This window comes from Schistocerca piceifrons, chromosome 1 (genome assembly GCF_021461385.2).
Source record: "Schistocerca piceifrons isolate TAMUIC-IGC-003096 chromosome 1, iqSchPice1.1, whole genome shotgun sequence".
Taxonomy (NCBI): Eukaryota; Metazoa; Arthropoda; class Insecta; order Orthoptera; family Acrididae; genus Schistocerca; species Schistocerca piceifrons.
The window spans coordinates 897,288,799-897,310,738 of record NC_060138.1 but is presented as its reverse complement, the minus strand read 5'-3'; the positions used below and the strand labels follow the sequence as shown (position 1 = coordinate 897,310,738).

At 38.5% G+C, this 21,940-nt stretch overlaps 1 protein-coding gene across 4 annotated transcripts in view; it reads left to right on the top strand.

Annotated features, from left to right (window-relative positions):
• Positions 1-21,940, top strand: part of LOC124716918 (serine protease svh-1-like) — a 470,384-nt gene that overhangs the window by 230,911 nt on the left and 217,533 nt on the right. For all 4 annotated transcript variants that reach the window (XM_047243502.1, XM_047243517.1, XM_047243493.1 and 1 more), the window contains 4 exons: positions 62-256; positions 12,904-13,155; positions 13,265-13,365; positions 13,474-13,652. In XM_047243502.1, coding sequence (XP_047099458.1) covers positions 62-256; positions 12,904-13,155; positions 13,265-13,365; positions 13,474-13,652 — 727 coding nt within the window. The remainder of the gene's footprint in view (positions 1-61; positions 257-12,903; positions 13,156-13,264; positions 13,366-13,473; positions 13,653-21,940) is intronic.

Genomic DNA, 21,940 nt, shown 5'->3' with positions numbered 1-21,940 from the left:
TTTATGTTACTATTACAATTCTGCTGTCCATTTACATTTTTATTTAGTCTTGCTGTTCTAGGTTGGCAACTTGAACTTGAGACTCCACCAGCTACTGCTACACATCCATTATGTATTGTAATCAGTCGAACATTCCCATGTATTTTGGATGAGATGACAACAGCATGTGAAACTGATTATTTTTATTGGAGTGCAAGAGACTGCAATGAGCTGTATGCAGATGCTTTTATTTGTAAACGTCCATATGATGCTGTTGGTAAGTGAGACTTTGAATGCCACATCAATGCTATGAGAAAGTTAGTTTATACATATGAAGTAATTTTAGTTACTTGAAAGTCTCTCAGACATGCAGCCAGATTGAATGATTGTTGTAGAATGAATTTTCAGTGGCATAATGCACCACCATCATCAGGTGATAATGGCACGTTACTCCATTGAAAATTTGTTCTACAATGATGAATCAATCTCTCTGCATGCCTGAGACACTTTCAGTTGGCATATTTGCTGGGAAAACCTATGAACACATATTAGTTTAGTTATTCCCTCACTGATCAATTGAGTATCATGTTGAAAATAAGTTTCAACACAATATCAGTGGCATTTATTTTAAATAAGAGAACATTCAACTGGCTACTCATATGAAAATTCTTCCATTGCTAGGACACTTTTCAAAGTGTGAGTCTTGTCTGTGCATACCCTTGTTACAGAAACTTGCCAGTTTTGCTGGAAATGATTTCATGCAGTATTGTTTATGTAAACTGGAAAGTATGCCTCAATATCATGATGTGACTGTTCTTAATAATTACTGTACGAACATGTTCTACCAGTCACTACATGTTCTCAGTCACTACATTTACAGTGCTGGCGATGTCAGAAATCTTCATTACTTATGGACAGTCTAAAATCTAGAATGAGATTTTCACTCTGCAGCGGAGTGTGCGCTGATATGAAACTTCCTGGCAGATTAAAACTGTGTGCCCGACCGAGACTCGAACTCGGGACCTTTGCCTTTCGCGGGCAAGTGCTCTACCAACTGAGCTACCGAAGCACGACTCACGGCCGGTACTCAGAGCTTTACTTCTGCCAGTACCTCGTCTCCTACCTTCCAAACTTTACAGAAGCTCTCCTGCGAACCTAGCAGAACTAGCACTCCTGAAAGAAAGGATATTGCGGAGACATGGCTTAGCCACAGCCTGGGGGATGTTTCCAGAATGAGATTTTCACTCTGCAGCGGAGTGTGCGCTGATATGAAACTTCCTGGCAGATTAAAATCTGCCAGGAAGTTTCATATCAGCGCACACTCCGCTGCAGAGTGAAAATCTCATTCTGGAAACATCCCCCAGGCTGTGGCTAAGCCATGTCTCCGCAATATCCTTTCTTTCAGGAGTGCTAGTTCTGCTAGGTTCGCAGGAGAGCTTCTGTAAAGTTTGGAAGGTAGGAGACGAGGTACTGGCAGAAGTAAAGCTGTGAGTACCGGCCGTGAGTCGTGCTTCGGTAGCTCAGTTGGTAGAGCACTTGCCCGCGAAAGGCAAAGGTCCCGAGTTCGAGTCTCGGTCGGGCACACAGTTTTAATCTGCCAGGAAGTTTCATATCAGCGCACACTCCGCTGCAGAGTGAAAATCTCATTCTGGAAACATCCCCCAGGCTGTGGCTAAGCCATGTCTCCGCAATATCCTTTCTTTCAGGAGTGCTAGTTCTGCTAGGTTCGCAGGAGAGCTTCTGTAAAGTTTGGAAGGTAGGAGACGAGGTACTGGCAGAAGTAAAGCTGTGAGTACCGGCCGTGAGTCGTGCTTCGGTAGCTCAGTTGGTAGAGCACTTGCCCGCGAAAGGCAAAGGTCCCGAGTTCGAGTCTCGGTCGGGCACACAGTTTTAATCTGCCAGGAAGTTTCAAGTCTAAAATCTGTTTGCCTTTTTTTTCTCAGGTCTTATTACAGTGTATACATCTACGTCTTGTTTGTACCAACCTCTAGTTGCAATTTTATAACTTTTTTTAGGTTTCCTGGATTTTTCCACATTCAAATACGAGCATTTGTATTGATAGTGTAGAAACTGAGTAAACAGATGAAACTCATATTTAAATTATTTACTACATAAAAAATGTAAATACATATGCAGAGACATGGTCTTTATATGTCTATTTCTTCCATAACCAGTATATGTGCCAAATAGACACCTAAAACAGAAAGATTACAATTAAAATTATGTTTATCATTCATAATGCAGTGCAAATGGTACAACTTGAATAAAGGAGGGATACTGACTCCAACATTACACTCGTATGCGAAGTCTTTTCTGCCGTCATTCCGTGTTTGAAATTAATCCTTTTCATGACAGACTATATCTTCCCTTACCAACTTTCCGTGAAAATAATACTAGAAACATATGCAGCAATAGCACTTGAAACAAATCAAGCCTTCACCCCATTTTCAGGCAGTCCAATCTGAGTCGTTCTCAAATAAATCATCTGAAGATTATTAAGGAACTTGAGGAATCATTTTTTCCAAATATTCCTCTTATACAATGCACATTTTAAACAGACATAACATGCATGCCTGCTCACATTTATGAGTAATGAAGTGTCAATAACAAAATCCTTGAATAATCATCAGTTTTTTATGATATTGATTGTTAATGACATTTGACATCTGCAGTAGAAACTATGATATCTCTAAAGCTCACTAAGACATCTGTGGCACTCATAGATGTACTTGAATATTGCCTTGAGTTCTAGTATCATTCAGTGTGCTGTGGTGGTTAGTGTTACTGGCATGCCGCAGGTCACCAGTTCATCCCTGAACACCAGTATTTTTTTGTTGTTTGCTATTCATTGTTTCTGTAAGGTTCTGAAGATATCTTATGTGTTTAATGTTTGTATATTCTGGAATATGTAGAAATAGTACAGTCTGGAATATTCTGTGTTTGTATAAATAGCAGCAACCTATGTTCAGGAATTCAGTTCTCTCGTAGTTCTGTGTTGGTGTCAGTAGTAAACATGCTTTGCGTTGTAAGAGTTGTAATTCATTGATAACCTTGAGTTCCAGTTTGGAATTTATTGTGGTTTTGATGTGACATTGTTTGGTGGAGATGCATGGCTCCAATTGGGCAACATAAAAGCAGTCTTACACAGACAGGAACCTAAATACAAACTGTACATCATTCATAAGACCCATATATTCAGGAGACAGATGCATTCCAAAACAGCAGTAACTCAGCTGCACATCAGGCACCCATCATTGTTTTCCGGAGATACTTGTCAGGAACCAAACATTTGCCTCAAGGGACTCAGCTGAGTCACCAAATAGAACAAGTGGGATGATATGCTGTGTTTTGCAAATGTGTACCCTTATCTAGAGGGAACAGTCCAGCACTAGTTTAAGAATAATGAAGAGAAACTCAATAGCTGGGACAAAATACCAGGCTGAACTGAAGATAATGGTTGGTGACAATCAATGGCAAGTCCACCTGGTGGAAGAATAGAACAAGGTCAAATGTCATGGTGAAATGGCACAGTTGTAGATAAAAAATGATTTGACCCTGTGCCACATCATGTATCTGAATATGACAGAACTGGACAAAATCCACATTTGATGAAAAGAGTTGCAGAAGACATATGCAAGCACTTCTGTTAAAGTATATCACAACAGACGAATTCATCAAATGGTGCCAGCACAATGTGGAAATACAATAATAATAATAATAATAATAATAATAATAAAACACACACACAGGGGTGGAGAGGGGTGGTATGGGGTGGGGTGGGGAGGCCTGATGAAAGAGACATGCTCGACTGTTGAATGTTGCCCATGTGACAGTCATAGGAGACCACCACAAGCTCACCTCTCTCGTACACAGGATAGTAACAGAAGAGACACAGAAATGGATGGCAGCCAGAAATTTTGCACTGAGTATAGAAGAGACAGCAGCCTTTGATGTTGACTTGGTGCATCAGGAGGTAGTAGAGAATATTGAGGAAGAGGTGTATCAGTCTTTAGCACTAACCTCTGCCACCAGCTAAACATGCCCGGAAGAATGGGCTTGGCTTACTAGGACTCATAGCTGTCAGGCAACAACCCAGTCCCAGACTAATGTAGCTATTACCAAATCCTCCACCAAGTACAGTGCCCCACAGAAGAACAGACATTTGGAGGACAGAGAATGACACACCAGTGTGTTTCCACTCTGCATGCCCTGGACACGTAAGCAACTGCAGAAAAAGAAGGTGAATTTATGACAAGTATTATGCTGACAGACATCAACCATCAAACAGTTCTGTTGATGCTAGTCAAATGCAGATGATTGTAGTCAACCTGTGAGACAAAGCACATCACTATACCATAGATGAGGTTGCTCTCCAACATGCTGTTGCCATTCCCTGTTAGATTTACTACTACAGAAGTACCAGACACTAGTATGAATGCTGAATTTAGGAAAACCAAGCAAGGTGACCATTTATGGAAGTGAGGCCACCCATGATGCAAATTCTCTGTGGATAACAGTCATGAAGATATCAAGAAATCTCATTGATGTCATCACTGATGGCTAACTTGTCCAAATGATGGTTCACTTAGAAGCTTCCACTTTTGTAATGTCAGATGCTATTGTTATCAGCTAAGGAGACTACAATCCATGATACAAAAATTATTGTGCTTAAAGTTATGTATAGTAAATACACCCAGCCAACAGGAATGCAAAGTGCAATGCAGAGTAGCAACACATATAAAATAAGAATGAAAATAACTTAGAAATTAAATGCTGAAATTTAAAACAAAATTTTATTTGGTTTGTAATACATCTTATACGAAATGTTTAAAATCTCAGTCATGATTCTGAATCACTATCACTCGATTCTATGTTGCTCATTTCTTCATACAGAGCATCATCCTCCATACCTCGTAGTGCATTGGATATCGAACATTTTTTAAATTCTTGTTGCACAGTCTGATTTGGAACACGCTTCCATGCATCATAAATCCATCGGCACACTTGCGACAAACTTGCATGTTTTACACATCCTGTTGGTGTTAGTTGTCTGTTGCTTTTTGAAAGCCAGTCTGTGTACATGCGTTTAAGCTTGTTCTTAAATGGTTTATTCAAACAGACATCAAGTGGTTGCAGAAATGACATCATCCCACCTGGAATTACTGCCAAGTCTGTTTTGCTTTTCCTCTAATTTTTGTTTTACTGCAGGTGTTGTATGGCCTGCGTACGCATCTAATACCAACAGACTGCCATAAACCAAGCATTGCTCCAGGATGATGATTCCACACACGCCAAATACATTCCAGCACCTTGTCCTCTGAAAATCACCCAGTTTTATTTGCTGGTACAATTACAGTTTTTGGAAACACTTCTGATTTCAGTAAAGTCTTTCACTTGAAAACTATGAATGGGTGTAATTTATGTCCATCTGCTGTGCAAGCAAGCATGACAGACATCTGCCGTTTTTCACCCCCTGATGTAAGAACACTTATGTCTTTCCTTCCTTCTGCGTAAACCATATAATTTGACAACATGTCAAAATATATGGGAGTTTGGTCAGCATTTCCTACCTGACCAAGAAGGTATTGCTTTTCTGTCCACTGCCTAATTACGAAGCACTGAAATTCCAGAAGTTTTTCGTCATAATTTTTCGGCAGCTTCTGTGCAACTGAAGTTCACCTCTGAAGCGAAAAACCCCAGTGCTTCATAAACAGATCAATCCAGCTGTGACTAGCCTTAACATTTTTGGTTTTTTGCTCTCTAGTAATTTCATGTGCCTTAATTTTAAAAATTTCAGCATTCACAGGCAGGAATTTCTGACGATGTTCCTTAACAAATTCATTTAAAATTACTTCTTGCGCATGATATCAACCACACTTTGGCCTACTAAATGCTTTCTTGTTACTTGAACATTCAAATAATTTGTTTCTCTGCAGTCGCCATTGCCTGACGTTGCTCTCATCAATCCCGAATTGCAGATCTGCAGCATGATTAGATCTTTGTTCCATGAAAGAAATATCTCCCCTCTTGGATTTGGTACTATAATGAAGCACTTCATTATGGTTCACTAACATCAATAAGCACTTCACAAAATTCCATGAAGCAATAGGTGCTGCTACATGAAATCTTAATGAGCCCCAGCATATCAACTCGTGCAACAATCCTAGAGCCTTGTGCATTGTTGGTAATTTTGTGTAAAGAAATTTATTTTTGTTGCTATGAATATTTGAAAGGCTGCTTCATTTGAAGATGAACAATAACAATACGGAATTTCTATTTACGGTACTTCATTGTACAATGTATGAAACTGCAGTGGTCAAACCTTGGGGCGGAGAAAAAAGCTCGTCTTCTACCGTTTCTTTTTTTTTTTTTTTTTTTTTTTTAAATATATATTTACTGACACAGAGGTTTTGGCGCCAGTATTTATCTTTGTGCCTGCAAAACATGCCTGTGTACTGCTACGTATATTTGACAGCAGAAGTTAGTTGTGGCGGCATCTACCAACATTTTTCAGAACTTCCGCTTACTTTGCACTCGATTCTAAGCTGCAGGCGGTTTTTTGGATTACAAAAACCAGACAAAAAGTGAAGCTTAGATTCAAGTAAATACAGTATATGGCATGGAGAATCAACTTCACAGTGTGCGTGTGAAGATCATGACGTACACATACACCACTGTAATTTAAAAGACGTAGAAATTGTGAGGTTCATGACATACACCATTGTAATTTAAGAGAGATAGACGTTCAACCTTGCGAGAGTGTTAATATTTGACACATGGTCCATTACAAAAATAAATAATTATAAACATTGTTAAGTATTTCAACCACCTTACACAAGATACTTGGTCCATAATATAAAATAAATTGTTGTAAACACCATTAAACGATATAACCCCCTTTATATGGATGCCTTAAAGATTCTCATAAAAGATCCAGCATTCAGGAATACAAAAGAGAAAAAAGCGTCTGTGGAGAGGAGAGGGCAAGGGCGCTGAGGTGGGCATAGCAGGCAAGGGTAAGATCCGGATTAGAATTACCAGAAATAAATCAAACCAATGTACTCACGTTACTCATATATATACAGTCTATACTGCAATATTATTTAAGTATGCACCCCTTTTTGCCTTTTGTCATCTTGAATGCTTCATCTTTTATGAGAATCTTTAAGGGCTCTGTGTAAAGGGGTTTGTAACCTTCAACGATGTTTACAATCATTAATTTTATATTGTGGAGTTGTACGAGACATGCTCTTATGAATGGTGGTTGTAATCCTTAATGATATTTATAACTGTACATTATTATAACAGACCATGTATCACATATTTAATGTTCTCACAAGTTGAACTTCTGTCCCTTAAATTACAATGGTGTATGTCATGATCTTCACATGCACAGTGTGTAGTTGGTTCTCCATGCCATATAATACAGTGTCATCTTGTACCTTTACAGAAATAATGTAAACAGCTTGTTAAATAAACAGCTCCACTACCTGGTTCCCTGATATACCATAGATTACACGGTGCATAACGAAATGTCGCTGTGATGATCTTTGACAGCTGTTTCACTTATGTTTATGTTGATTACTGCATAGAAACAGTGAAACTAGATAAAGTTACCCATTTTATTTCACAGCCTTATTCTGTTAATAAAGTATGCAAGTCACCAGCCAATTAACATATCACAAAATGTTATCACTTTTACTTACAAAGCATTGGGTTTACATAACCAAAGATGTATATTTTAACAAGGACTTGCGATCCACAACAGTTAAATGATTTTTGACGTTTGTAACACTTAAAATGTAGATCTCATGATAAATTGTACAGTCAAATGGCGGCTATATCCTTTAGTAAACATATCTAAGTGGCATTTCATGGATCTCATGGACTAGGACTGGTTACAGCAGGAAAGGGGAAGTATCTGTCTGAAAATTTAAGTGAGGCAAGTCTAAAAGCTCTAAGTTTAACACAGAGGTGGTTCAAATGTGGCCAGAGACTGTGGAAAGTACAGCTCCTTAAATGGCACACAGTAAAGTTGCTTGTTGGTGGTAAACAGGTAAACACTCAAGTGTATAAATTGTTGTGAAGTATGGATCATATTGAATTACAAACTGTGATGAAGTATTACTATATATATATGTGGCGTGTGTGTGTGTGTGTGTATGTGTGTGTGTGTGTGTGTGTGTGTGTGTGTGTTCTGTTGGACATGTCTTATAGATCAGACACTACTTTTGTGATACAGCAACTGTGTGTGTGTGTGTGTGTGTGTGTGTGTGTGTGTGTGTGTGTGAGTGAGTGAGTGGTATAGAAACCTGCATTACTAATGAGATTGTGACAGCAATGTACGGTGTAGTGATTTTTGTTTTATGCTTCTTCTGTTGTGGATGAAGACACATTTCTCTGTGTAATGTATTGTCTTCCAGTGCTGGAGACATCATTAGAAGCTGTAACACCTCAGAAAGCAATTACGATCTCAATCGGAAACTTGGGCTGTTCAGCTTGCTGAGTTTGTTTGAGATTATAACAGCTTTCTGAGTTGTTATAGCCTCCGATGATGTCTCCAGCATTAGAAGACAAAAATTTGGGCAGAGAAATATGCATTGGACCACATTCTAATGCCCACAAAACAAAAACCACCTGAATTGTATGTGTATTGTGTGGTTGAAGACCTAAAAATGACAAAGAGGCTTCGTCCCACCGTAGCCCTCAGTGGTTCACAACCCCACAACAGGCCACAGCAGTCCACCCACCCCACCACCGCCCCACATTGAACCCAGGGTTATTGTGTAGTTCGGCCCCCAGTGGACCTGCCTGGGAATGTCTCATACCAGACGAGTGTAACCCGAAATGTTTGTGCGGTAGAGTAATGATGGTGTACTCATACATGGGGACAGTGTTTGTGCAGCAATCACCGACATAGTGTAAATGAGGCTGAATAAAGGGAACCAGCCCACATTCACTGAGGCAGATGGAAAACCGCCTTAAAAACCATCCACAGGCTGGCCGGCACACCGGACCTTGACACTAATCCACCTGGCGGATTCGTGCCGGGGACTGGCAGACCTTCCCGCTCAGGAAGCAGTTCGTTAGACCATGTGGCTAGCTAGGTGGGCCTACATTGTATGACTATACAGAGTACCCCAGGAGGAATGGTAAATATTCTGTGATATGACAGGAATGATCATTAGGAGGAAAAATTTCTAGTAAACTTGGGCTCTAAAAATATTGTGTACTATCCTATCCTTTGGGCTCTAAAACCCCCACCTTCAGTTTCATGAAATGTATTTACAGTTGCATATAAGAACAACTGTATAACGGATTGACGACAATGAAAATTTATGCTGGATTGAGACTCAAATCTGGATTTCCAGCTTTACATGAGCTGTCACCTTAACCGCTTTGGCTATCAGTGCACAACTAATGGCCAGACCTAAATGTCCATAAGTTGTAGTTCCTGCATCACAACCTGAACTCGTACACACATTATGTAATTCGGGAGGACATTTTAATTGAAAGTTGCTGCCTAGTATTGGCAGATAAATACAATAATACAGTGCCTATGTTGTTAAGAAGAATGCTGCAAAATTCCTTTATACGTGCCGATGCAGCTTTCAATTAAAATGTCATTACGTATATGGAAATTGCATAAGGTGTGAACAAGCACAGGTTGTGACACAGGAACGATGACAACATATGGAAGTTCCGGTCTGCCTGTTCATTGTGCACTTGTAGCCAAAGCGGTTAAGGTGCCCACTTGCATAAAGCAGGAGATCTGAATTCAAGTCCTGGTCTGGCACAAATTTTAAATGTCGTCGTTCCCCTATACAACTCATGATTGTTTGCAATTGCAAATACATTTCATGTGTTTCATAACGGTTGTAGTTGCTGCAGTGCTTGTTCCTTCAGACATATGTGCATGTCTGAAGGAACATTGCATTATTCTTCTTAACAACACAGGCAGTCCAGTATTGTCTTCATCTACAGCACTGTGATCCAAATCTCTTCTATAGCAAGCTGTATGCTTTTCATACTTTGGGTTGCAAGGTAATAGGACCGAAACAAGAAAAAATTGTTCAGTAAATATGGGCTCTAAAATGCAAACCTTAAGAGATTCAGTGAAACAAATATTTTCTACTGTAAGCTCTTTGTTTTCCATACTTTGGGAGGAGATAGTAAAATTTTCTAGTAAACATGGGCTCTGAAACTGCATTTATTATGATGTGGGTGTGGCAAAGCTCTCTGCTCCATGGATACTATGCCTGTGAACCAACATACAAATGTTCCCTCTTATTATCATTGCTGAATATAGTTTATACTTATTTAAAAGTAATTACAGTGAGTTTATTTGGCATTTTATGGCAGTAGATGAAGCATGGAATTAAAATTATGTACCAGCATTGAAGGAGGGATTGAAGCAGCGTCTGGAAAACTTTGAAATTCCACTCAGGGAAGCAAACGTTTGCAGGACAAGTCATGTCTACTTTTCCAGAACTCTCAAGGTTTGGTTCAAATATTATCACCAGAAAGGCTGAACCATCCCTGAGGTTTATTATACTTCAACGTTGGACAAATTTAAGATTTATATTTGTTTTCTAAATACCCACTTCTGACAAAAAAGTTCTCTTTTTATCAATAAAATATTTTCTTCAGCACACTTTGTATGGAAGCATGAAAGATCTTCATTTCAGAGAGACTTCACATTAGCCACATTCACAATATCTGAATTCCAGTAATTGCATTTTGCTCCCAGTATTGATGAAATCACTGGCAGGATGAAAATTGACATTGTCTGATGAAATTTAGGCTGAGATAACAAAGTTATTTGTACATTTGGATAACTTTATTTTACTAAGTGTATCAGAGAAGTGGAAATTTCTTGAACTACATGTACTGATTAAGAAGGTGAGTAAGGTGAAAAATAAAACATTGTCTTCACAATTTTGTTTTTTCTGTGTCAGGCCAAGAAGTTATGCTACAGAGTTACAGAAATGCACATCATAAATAAAACAATAATGACAGTGAAAGATCTGCCAGCACAATATTTTTGTTTTATTTGCAGTTCACGGATATCACTCCATTTTCAATTACCAGAATGTGGTTTCAATTATATGTCTGTATCAGAGGAAAACATATGCATGTCTTCACCATTTATATTTTTCTTTGTGAGGCCAAGAACTTATGCTATGGCGTTACACAAATGCACAGCATAAATAAAACAGTAATGCCAGTGAATGATCTCCAGGCACTATATTTTTGTTTTGTTTGCACTTCAGGATTATCACTCCACTTTCAAGTACCAGAATGTGGTTTTAATTATATGTCTGCATCAGAAGAAAATACATGCATACTCATTTTCATCATTGCCAATTAACATTTTACAATCATCACATGCACATTATTATAGCAACATTTGTATTTGGTTTCAAATAAAGATTACACATATACTTCAGTTTGGTGCACTTTTGTGTTCATTATGCCTATGGGTGCCCAAAAGCTTAATAAAATCCTGTTATTCTGAATTTCCATCTTGCACATATTTCATTCATGTTGTAATGGCTTCATTATGCTCTTTACTGTTAATATATCCTGCTGTAAGCTCCAGCATTGCAAAACATATTATCATCTTTGGGTGCACCCTTGTGACTTATCAACTGATCTATAATTAGAATGAAATTTTCACTCTACAGCCTCTGTAAAGTTTGGAAGGTAGGAGACAGGTACTGGTAGAAGTAAAGCTGTGAGTATGAGGCGTGAGTCGTACTTGGGTAGCTCAGTTGGTAGAGCACTTGCCCACGAAAGGCAAAGGTCCCAAGTTCGAGTCTCGGTCTGGCACACAGTTTTAATCTGCCAGGAAGTTTCTGATCTATAATTGCTGTCCAACATTTTAAATGTGTATGCCCAATTGTAAACTATCATTAGAATGAATTTATGGATGCAAATAGTCTTCAACAGTAACATTTGCCCTGCTATCACTGAGCATGCTGTAGAACTTAACAAGGGGGTATGGGCAATTGTTTCATCACTTAGTTATTTTGGCCACACATACTTGGTTACTATCAATATTTATTATGCTAGACTGTCACCCTTTTTCACTACCTTGTGTGTGTGTGTGTGTGTGTGTGTGTGTGTGTGTGTGCATGGATGCATGCAAAGCAGTCTCAGGGCTATAGCGCAACAACAGCTAGAACAGCTCCAAGGAGAGCATATTGAAACAGAAATATATTCCTCCTGGATATATGTGCAAGCAGTACAAAGGACTCCTTAAAATTCTCAGACATCAGTATCCAAAAATGCCCAAACCAATTTCACATTGATGCACACAGTCTTCTTTCCTTGGCTTTCCTTTTACCCCTTTTATAGCAATTTGAACATTTTCAGGACATGATCCCTCATCTATTTGTTCACAAATCTACTCCAGCAGTCAATAGCAACAAAATGTGAATTCATGTAGAAACTGGTACCTCAAAGACTCACTGAGTCTCTCTTTCATCTGAAGCCATTATATATGTAATGGCTCTTGTTGCATGCTACTGTAGTTAGTTAAAGTATCCAGAGGTCTAATGGTACCAATTATATTAGAGCATTATTTTGAAATTTTAAAGTTTTACTTATGACCTGTTAAATATATGTGGTTAAATGTGGTGCTTTCCAAATGACTTTCATTGTATTTAAATCTGCTCATATGTGTAATTGTATGGTCCAATAGATTTTGGTATGGAACACATCAAATAATCAAGACTTTACTACTCACTGTTTTCCCAGATGTAGTTTTACAGTGAAAATGACGTTCACATATCTCATTAAGAAATAGTGTCTAGAGTATTCATTAGAAATTTTAAAATAAAGTTGCAGAAGATCCTGCCATTTAATATAAACTGTCCACCCTACTTAAGGATAAAATGGATTATTACGTTATTGCTACAGGTTGTGTTGTAAGGAATGGTCGAGACTATAGTGGAACAGCTAACGTATCTGTGACTGGTCTGCCATGCCATTACTGGAATCATGAAAAGGTTAAATCATCTCTGGAGAAAATTATTCCACATGAACTAAGATCAACATTAATTAATCACAATTACTGTCGCAATCTGAATGGAGGTGAAAGCCACCCTTGGTGTTTTGTTGGAGATGATGTTAGATTTGAATACTGTGATATCCCTATTTGCTGGACTACAGGTTTGTGCTGGTTAAAATTTCGTATTTATTCATGCCTATGATAAGAACCACACATTATCAGATTATTCCGTGAATAAAAGAAGAGCCATAACTGCAGTTTTTGTTTCAGGAATCAAGAAAACTCCAGTAATTCAAGGATGTGGGCCAAAGAAATTTGAGTGTCAGTTCAATGAGTGTATAGATGAATCCTGGGTTTGTGATGGTGATAAGGTTGCTGGCTGATTTTATATCTAAATGTTTTTTCTCATTGATTTTTTTTTTAAATTAATAGATTAAAATATTTTTGAAGTAATATGACAAATTTCTTCCATGTGGTAGGACTGCAGTAATGGCCATGATGAGACAGATTGTGCGTCTTATTTGGACAGTTTTTCAAAGTTCTCCTCAAGACGTTTGAAAGGTCATGATGTTGAAAAATGGTTATACACAAGTGTCAGCAAATGTGCTCGTAGATGCCTGGAAGCTACAGATTTCATATGTCATTCCTTTAACTATAAGTAAGTATTTAGGTCAAAATTTATGTCTGTTTTTAATTCATTATTGACAGGGAATAGTGACAAGAAAAGGTAATAATGAATTGTGCTGTAGAAGGCTTTTTTGTGCATTTGTGCTGTGGAGTGCTTTTTGTGCAAAAATCAGATTAAACCTTTATTATATCCTGCTGCTGAATAAAAAGTTGCAGTCTGCTGTGCCAGCACCTTGGCTCCTCATTCTTCACCACAGTCTGTGTACAATGCACTTTGCAGTCTACATAGTCACAAATGGATTTATCTTTCATTTAATGTCTTTTGAGATGTATTCACCGTCTGCAGCATTAAATTTTTGTAACAGTTTATGAGACTGATCTTATGGAGGTAATAAAGGAAAGTACTTCTGAGCTATGACACAACTCTGTTTGACACATTCTACATCAGCTGAAAGTTTACATCGTGAAGGGCTCCATGTTTGAGAATATATGTTTGTTAAGATTAGTCACCTTTACTTTTTAACTCTGAACTGTTACTTATTGATTCAGTTCCAGAGTAAGTGTGTACTACTTCTTAACTTTAGACTTTTTCTCCATTGCAATTTTTCCTGTGCTGAAAACTGAAAGCCCTTACCTAGCTTCAACTTTCTACCAGTAGTAGAAAGTATGCCTTTAGAAATTAGATTGTAATGAATTTCCCTTTAGGAAGATTGTAGCACTTCATAAACACAGGTGTTCTGTTTAACATGAATGACTTTTTCTTAGCCCATACTGGCAGATAGAATGTGTCTTCTAGTTTTTTTTATTTTTTGTGACATCATCTGAATTTTCAAGGTATTCGTGTTCCATGGTGTGTGGGAAATCTTGTAGCCAGGACTGCAGAATGGAATAAATCACCAAACCAGCATTTACTGCAAAATAGTCTAACAGCAAAAATCATCCCACCTTGCAGACACTCTGTGTCCATCCAACCCTTTGTACATACAAGAATACAAAAAAAAACTTTTAAACAGTATGAGATTCTCAATTACTTAAATAATAAAGTGAATACTTTCAAGTATCACAACCATCATTCATTGGTCAGGCAGCCATTTGGTAGTGCATCGTTTTCTCCAAAGTCATATAATGCACCACATATCTCCTGTCTTAGATGAACAAGTCACTACATTCTTGCCACAAAATTAAACAAAGAGTATTCATACTCATGAATAACTTTTGGCATTTACAAACTAAAACAGTGACAGTTTATCTGTTTGCTATAACCACCTTTTTAAACTTTGCAAACTGAAAACCATTAACATATGGTACTTGTACTAAGTATTTCTGAAGAAGAGAAATTTGTTAACATCGAATATTGATTTAAGTGTCAGGAAGTCGTTTCTGGAAGTATTTGTATGGAGCGTAGCCATGTATGGAAGTGAAACATGGACGAGAACTAGTTTGGACAAGAAGAGAATAGAAGCTTTCGAAATGTGGTGCTACAGAAGAATGCTGAAGATTAGATGGGTAGATCATATAACTAATGAGGAGGTATTGAATAGGATTGGGGAGAAGAGGAGTTTGTGGCACAACTTAACTAGAAGAAGGGATCGGTTGGTAGGAAATGTTCTGAGGCATCAAGGGATCACCAATTTAGTATTGGAGGGCAACATGGAGGGTAAAAATCGTAGAGGGAGACCAAGAGATGAATACGCTAAACAGATTCAGAAGGATGTAGGTTGCAGTAGGTACTGGGAGATGAAGAAGCTTGCACAGGATAGAGTAGCATGGAGAGCTGCATCAATCCAGTCTCAGGACTGTTGACCACAACAACAACACTAAGTATTATTTCCTGTAATTCTATTTCAAAGCCTCGTAAACCATGACATAATCCTAATCATGTTATCCGCAAACCACCCAAAAAGAAACAGTAATGATTGATCATTGTTCAGTATTTGATCTCAAGTGTGCTTTTATCAAGATTACACAGACACCCTTACCCAGTAGCCACTAATTCCATATGAATGGAAATTATTGAAGTAAATAATAATTGCAAAATGTTCTGATTATAAAATATTTTTTACATTGTCTCTGCTTCTTTATACAAGTGGACTATCCAAAAAGAGGGCTGGTAAACTAGTTGCACCTCTATTTTAAACTATCAGTAGTTCGGTTAAACAGGATGAATATTTATTGCTTAATCAGGCCCGTGTGACTCTTCAATTCTATATGTATGGTAAATATCACAATATTTTAAGCATAAGTTATCTGTAAGTTGCTTTCATTTAGTTACCACTGTAGCACACACTTAAATTCTGTTAGTCAAACTAAACATATTTGGGTTACTCAAGGTAAAAGATGTAAGCTTTTCAGCACTAACACACAGACAGACACGCACACACCACACACACACACACACACACACACACACACACACACACACACACACACACACACAGAGAGAGAGAGAGAGAGAGAGAGAGAGAGACAGACAGACAGACAATTAACAATCTTTTGTTGCCTTTCTTACTATACCTCTTTATTCTTTATTTTATATGTTATGAACAGCTCATAAAGCTCAGACTACTGTGTCTTTCTTATTCACTTATTATATCAGTGTATGAAATAGGTCATGTAGATAGGTTCCTTTACTTTGCTGCTTTGAAGAAAACCCCAGAACCAATAGTTTATCCTTCCACCAATGGATATTCCTCAAAACAAGCATCCAAGTTTCACAGTGATAGTGCCCCTTGTTTCTTCCTCTGTTCAGGCATAAGTCACTTTTTCTTTTTTCCATCTACACCATAAACACCAATCAGTGTAATTGCTGATATTTGTTTTACGGTTATAAGGCTGTGGTCCAAGGCATAATTCTCTGCCCAATGTTTCATCTTCCAATGCTGGAGGCATCATCAGAGGCTTTAATGACTCAGAAAGCAGAACAGCCCCGAACAAGCTCATCAAACAAAACTGTTTATATGTAACATGATGATGTCATCAGTCCACTACCTAAGATGATGGAGTTGAGCCTATGTGTGCTGTGGAACCTGTGGTGCCATTTATTGTACTTAGCAGTAAGACCAACAACTTACCTAAGTTCAATCCTTTTTTTCTGTTAAAATTGTTTCCGTGCTTCTGACTTTCTATGACCTCTCTGTACATCCGAGTCTCATAATTATTATGCAGTGCTAAATATTCATGCACCTTTCTTGTTGGCTTAAACACTTTATCAGTACCATGTTGTCTGAGTACTTTACTGAAGCTTTTTATCTAAACGAGTTGCCAAAGAAACAGTCATAGAATCAGCCAGGATATTGCTTATGAGAAAACCAACTAGCAGTAATTCAATGAAAGGTAAGATGGAAGTTCTCTGAGATTTAAATTCTGATAAAAACATTCTAATTCATCCAGCAGATAAAGACAATACTACAGTCATAATGAAGAAAGAAGACTAATGCAGTAAAGTTCAAGACTTATTAGAACCAGGAAGATACAGAGAACTTAAGGGAGATCCCACAACTTCTGTTCTCAGGCTAATGGATTAGTTATTGAAGGCCTCTTTTCCCATTGACAAGAAGGTCTCATCAAATCAGAAGCATTGTCACCAGCATTGTATAGTCTACCAAAAATTCACAAACAGGGAGACCAATTGTTAGCACCATTAATTACCGGAGGTATGAAATTGCCGAACATGTAGCCACTCTCCAGTAATCACTTATAAGAAAAACACACTTATATTGCAGATTCTGGTCATTTTTTGGAAAATTAAAATCTTTTAGGCTAAGTGCAAGTGTTATTATGACCAGGCTCAATGTCATATCACTGTCTACTAGGGTTATTCTTCGTGAGGTTGTTTCATAGTTGGAAAGTATTTTTACAAAGGATATGGTAGATCTCTTTAGACATTATCTCGCATCAACTACTTTCAGTGGGACAACAAATTCTGTGAGTAAACTGATGGTGTGGCCTTGGGGAACCCATTCAGTCCAGTTGCAGATAATTTTTGTATGGAAATATCTGATTAAGCAGTTCTTCAAAGAAGCAGTTCTTCAGACAATGAGGAAAAAACACTTATGTATCAAAATAACTTATGGGAATGCAGTGATGTGACATCATTGACAACCACTGATATTTCAACAGGAGCACACCCTGCCATTTTCAAGGCAAAACTGCAATTAGTAAGCACTGTGCAAGCGAATTTAAAACCCTTCCATATAGACACATGCGCGCGCCCACACTCACACACACACACACACACACACACATTTTAAACACTAGTGCAATTACAAAACAAAGATAACCAGACCAACACCAGAAGTTATCAACAGCAAAATTTTTGATCGATGGGTGAATGGTTGAGGTAGCATAAACTCTGTCCCTCTGTTTTTTGACAAGTGAGAGAGCAGGATTCCACGCAGAATTTAAACAAGAACCACCATCTCTATCCATAAGGTTACTTGCTAATTTAATTTCAACAGCTTCCTGAATGAAACTGTCCCAATAGCTGGAAGTGCATGCCAGAATCTCCATCTTGTTACATTCCATAGGATGAACGGTGCCAAGACAATGTTCTGGGCGTGTATGCCACATATGCTCAGTACACCGGTTCTCAACAGTCCTGATACTTTGACCAATATATGACATACCACAGCTGCAAGGAATATGGTAGATACCCACCTTATGCAAAACAAGATCATCCTTTATAGAACATAAAAGGATCCTGATCTTAGACGGTGGACAAAAAAGCACACTTCACATCATGTTTCCACAAAATCTGACTGGTCCTGTTCAAAATGCTCCCTGCGTAAGACAAAAAGTCCATAGACTTTGGGTGCTACCTTGGCAGCAGTCACCCAGTGCACAGTTGGTTGATAGTGCAAAGCACATCTAATCTGCCTTTCACTGTAACCATTCTGACAAAAAGTGACTTCGAGATGGGATAACTCAGGTGACAAGCTCTCGGGGTCTGAGATGTCATGGGCCCTGTGAACCAAGGTACAAAGTACCCCTTCACATTGAGCTGGATGGTGACAGCTATCAGCCTGCAGGTACAAGTCAGTGTGAGTAGGCTTCCTATAAATGGCATATCCCAATGTACTAGCCACCTTCATCCTGGCCAACTCATCATGGAAGGGATGGGAGCCATCTCTTTCCACCTCCATTGCAAAACTAATATTCAGATGTTCTAAAAAATTGGTCAAATTTTCACTGCCATGAGGCCAAATAACAAAACTATTGTCTACGTATCTGAAAAACATGCATGTTTTGAAGCCACTGACTCCAAGACATGTTTCTCGAAATCTTTCATAAACAAATTGGTAATAGTAGGAGACATCAGGCTTCCCTTCACAACTGCATTTGTCCACTTGTAGAACTGGTCATTGAATAAAAAAGTAATTCAAATCAACACATGTCAAAATAGGTTTGTTAATTTAACACCAAACCTAACCTCAGTCAACCATAACGAATCAGACAGGGGAACATGAGTGAAGAGAGAGACCACATCAAAACAAACTAGAATATCAGAGTCAGTCAAATGCAGTCCCTCTGAATGACATAAAAATCTGCCAAGTTCTTAATGTGGTCCTTACACTGACAACTTATGGGGCTGAACAGACTAGGAATGTATTTTGCTACGTGATATGTCAGAGCACCAATGTTTCTCGAAATTGGACAAAGAGGAACCCCCTCGTCGTGGACCTTAGGGGGGCCATATAACCTAGGGGGGCACAACACAATAAGAATTGACACTCTTGACAGTCTCCTGTGATAAGGAACTTTTCTTCAGGAGAATTTTGGTCTTTGGTTGGTTGGGAGATGGTGGTTTTTCTTTAAATTCTGCAAGGAATCCTGCTCTCTCACTTGTTGAAAAGCAAAGGACAGAGTTTATGCTACCTGACCCATTGGTTATTAATATCACTATTGATAACTTTTGACATCGGTCATCTCTCGTTGGTGGTGGTGACGATGCTAGTGTTTACAGTGTGAGTGTGTTTTATCTTTATGGAGTTCCTTGAAAACTGAGGTTTGAAATTCACTTGCACAGCATTTACTTGCTGTAGTTTTGCCCTGAAAATGCCAGGGTGTGCTCCTTTCAAAACATCGGCAGTTGCCGATGATGTAACCTTACTGCATTCCTGTAAGTTATTTGAACATTCTATATGCTGGGAGAAACTAATATCTCATGAATCATTATGTAGGTTCATATGTGGATGATACTTCATTACATGGCCTCATGGAGAAAAAGAACTCTCTGAAATTTTTAAATTCTCTTATTACTAATAATCCTAATATGAAGTTCACTATGCAAAAAGATCAAATTTCGTTTTTATATGTGCAGATAGTTAGAAAACATGACAGAGCTTTTCCAGTATAAAGAATACAGAAAGCCCGTTCATACATATGGATACCTGCACAGAAATTCCTGACACCATTCCAGGAAGATAAGAGTTGTTGGTACTCTGGGATGAAAGAAACTGTGAACCAGAGTACTTGGAGGACATGCTCGATTGTTTAAGAAGAGCCTTCAAAAGAAATGGCTGCTCTGATAAATAGGGCACATCATGCTAAAAAGTCTAAAGAAAAAGTTTTGTTTCCATTTTTAAAAACTGTCACAGACTGCACAGCAAAGTGCTCAGAAAACATGATATTGATACAGTGTTTAAGCCAACAGGAAAGGTGGGCAAATATTTGAACACTGCAAAGGGCTTACCTTCACTGCTTGCCACAGCAGGAGTATCTAAAATCCATTGCATCTAAGAGTCAGTGTACATAGGAACAACAAATAGAAGCATTAACCCCCACCATAAGAAACACAAGAGCAATTGTTGCCTGGGCAAGAAGGATAAATCAGCAGTAGCAGATCATTCACTAGGACCATGAGACCACCAAATTTATTTATCTGAAACTGTGGTTTTAGCAAGATGCAGGATGTGCAGAGAGGCCATAGAAAATCAAAAGCATAAAACAATTTTTGGAATTAGATAAGGTGTACCTTATGCTAAGTAAAAAAAAGTAGTATCAATTCTCCCACACTACAAGTTCCACAGCATACATTATCCCAACTCCATGATCTTAGGCAGCAGTCTGATGACAGCACAAACTGATCATTGCATAGGTACAATTAAACAGTTTTGCTTGCTAGGTTTGTTTGATTCTATAACTGCTTTCTGAGTCTTTAAAGCCTGTGATAATGTCTCCAGGTTTGGAACACAGAACATTAGGCAAAGAATAATGCTTTGTACCACAGCCTTATGTCCAAAAAAACAAATATCAGCAGTTATATAAATACCACCCAAGAAAGCCTGTGTTCTGTGATTACACCACTTATTTCTTCTCTACCCTTCTATATTTTGAGGCAAACTACTCCTATTCTACATAGAACCTGTACCTCATTACTGAGCGTCCTCATCTGCTTTTTGTTAAGTGTATTCCTCTCCATTCAACTCACCATGGCCAATATTATAATTTTCATATATTAAAAGCACATTTTACTGTCGTGCCTTTATATATCTGCATGCAGCTTTCGTCTGTATCCCATCTGCATCTCACATGGGTGTTAGTACACCAATTGTTACTGTATGTGGGTCCCTTGCCTTTTCTTTCCCCACTCAACATGATGTCATTAATAGGAAATATTACATCTACATCTACATCTACATTTATACTCCGCAAGCCACCCAACGGTGTGTGGCAGAGGGCACTTTACGTGTCACAGTCATTACCTCCCTTTCCTGTTCCAGTCGTGTATGGGTTGCGGGAAGAACGACTGCTGGAAAGCCTCCATGCGCGCTCGAATCTCTCTAATTTTACATTCGTGATCTCCACGGGAGGTATAAGTAGGGGGAAGCAATATATTTGATACCTCATCCAGAAACGCACCCTCTCGAAACCTGGACAGCAAGCTACACCATGATGCCGAGCACCTCTCTTGCAGAGTCTGCCACTTGAGTTTGCTAAACATCTCCGTAACGCTATCACGCTTACCAAATAATCCTGTGACGAAACGCACCACTCATCTTTGGATCTTCTCTATCTCCTCAGTCAACCAGACCTAGTATGGATCCCACACTGATGAGCAATACTCAAGTATAGGTCGAACGAGTGTTTTGTAAGCCACCTCCTTTGTTGATGGACTACATTTCCTAAGGACTCTCCCAATGAATCTCAACCTGGTACCCGCCTTACCAACAATTAATTTTATGTGATCATTCCACTTCAAATCGTTCCGCACGCACACTCCCAGATATTTTATAGAAGTAACTTTTACCAGCGTTTGTTCCGCTATCATATAATCATACAATAAAGGATCCTCCTTTCTATGTATTCGAAATACATGAC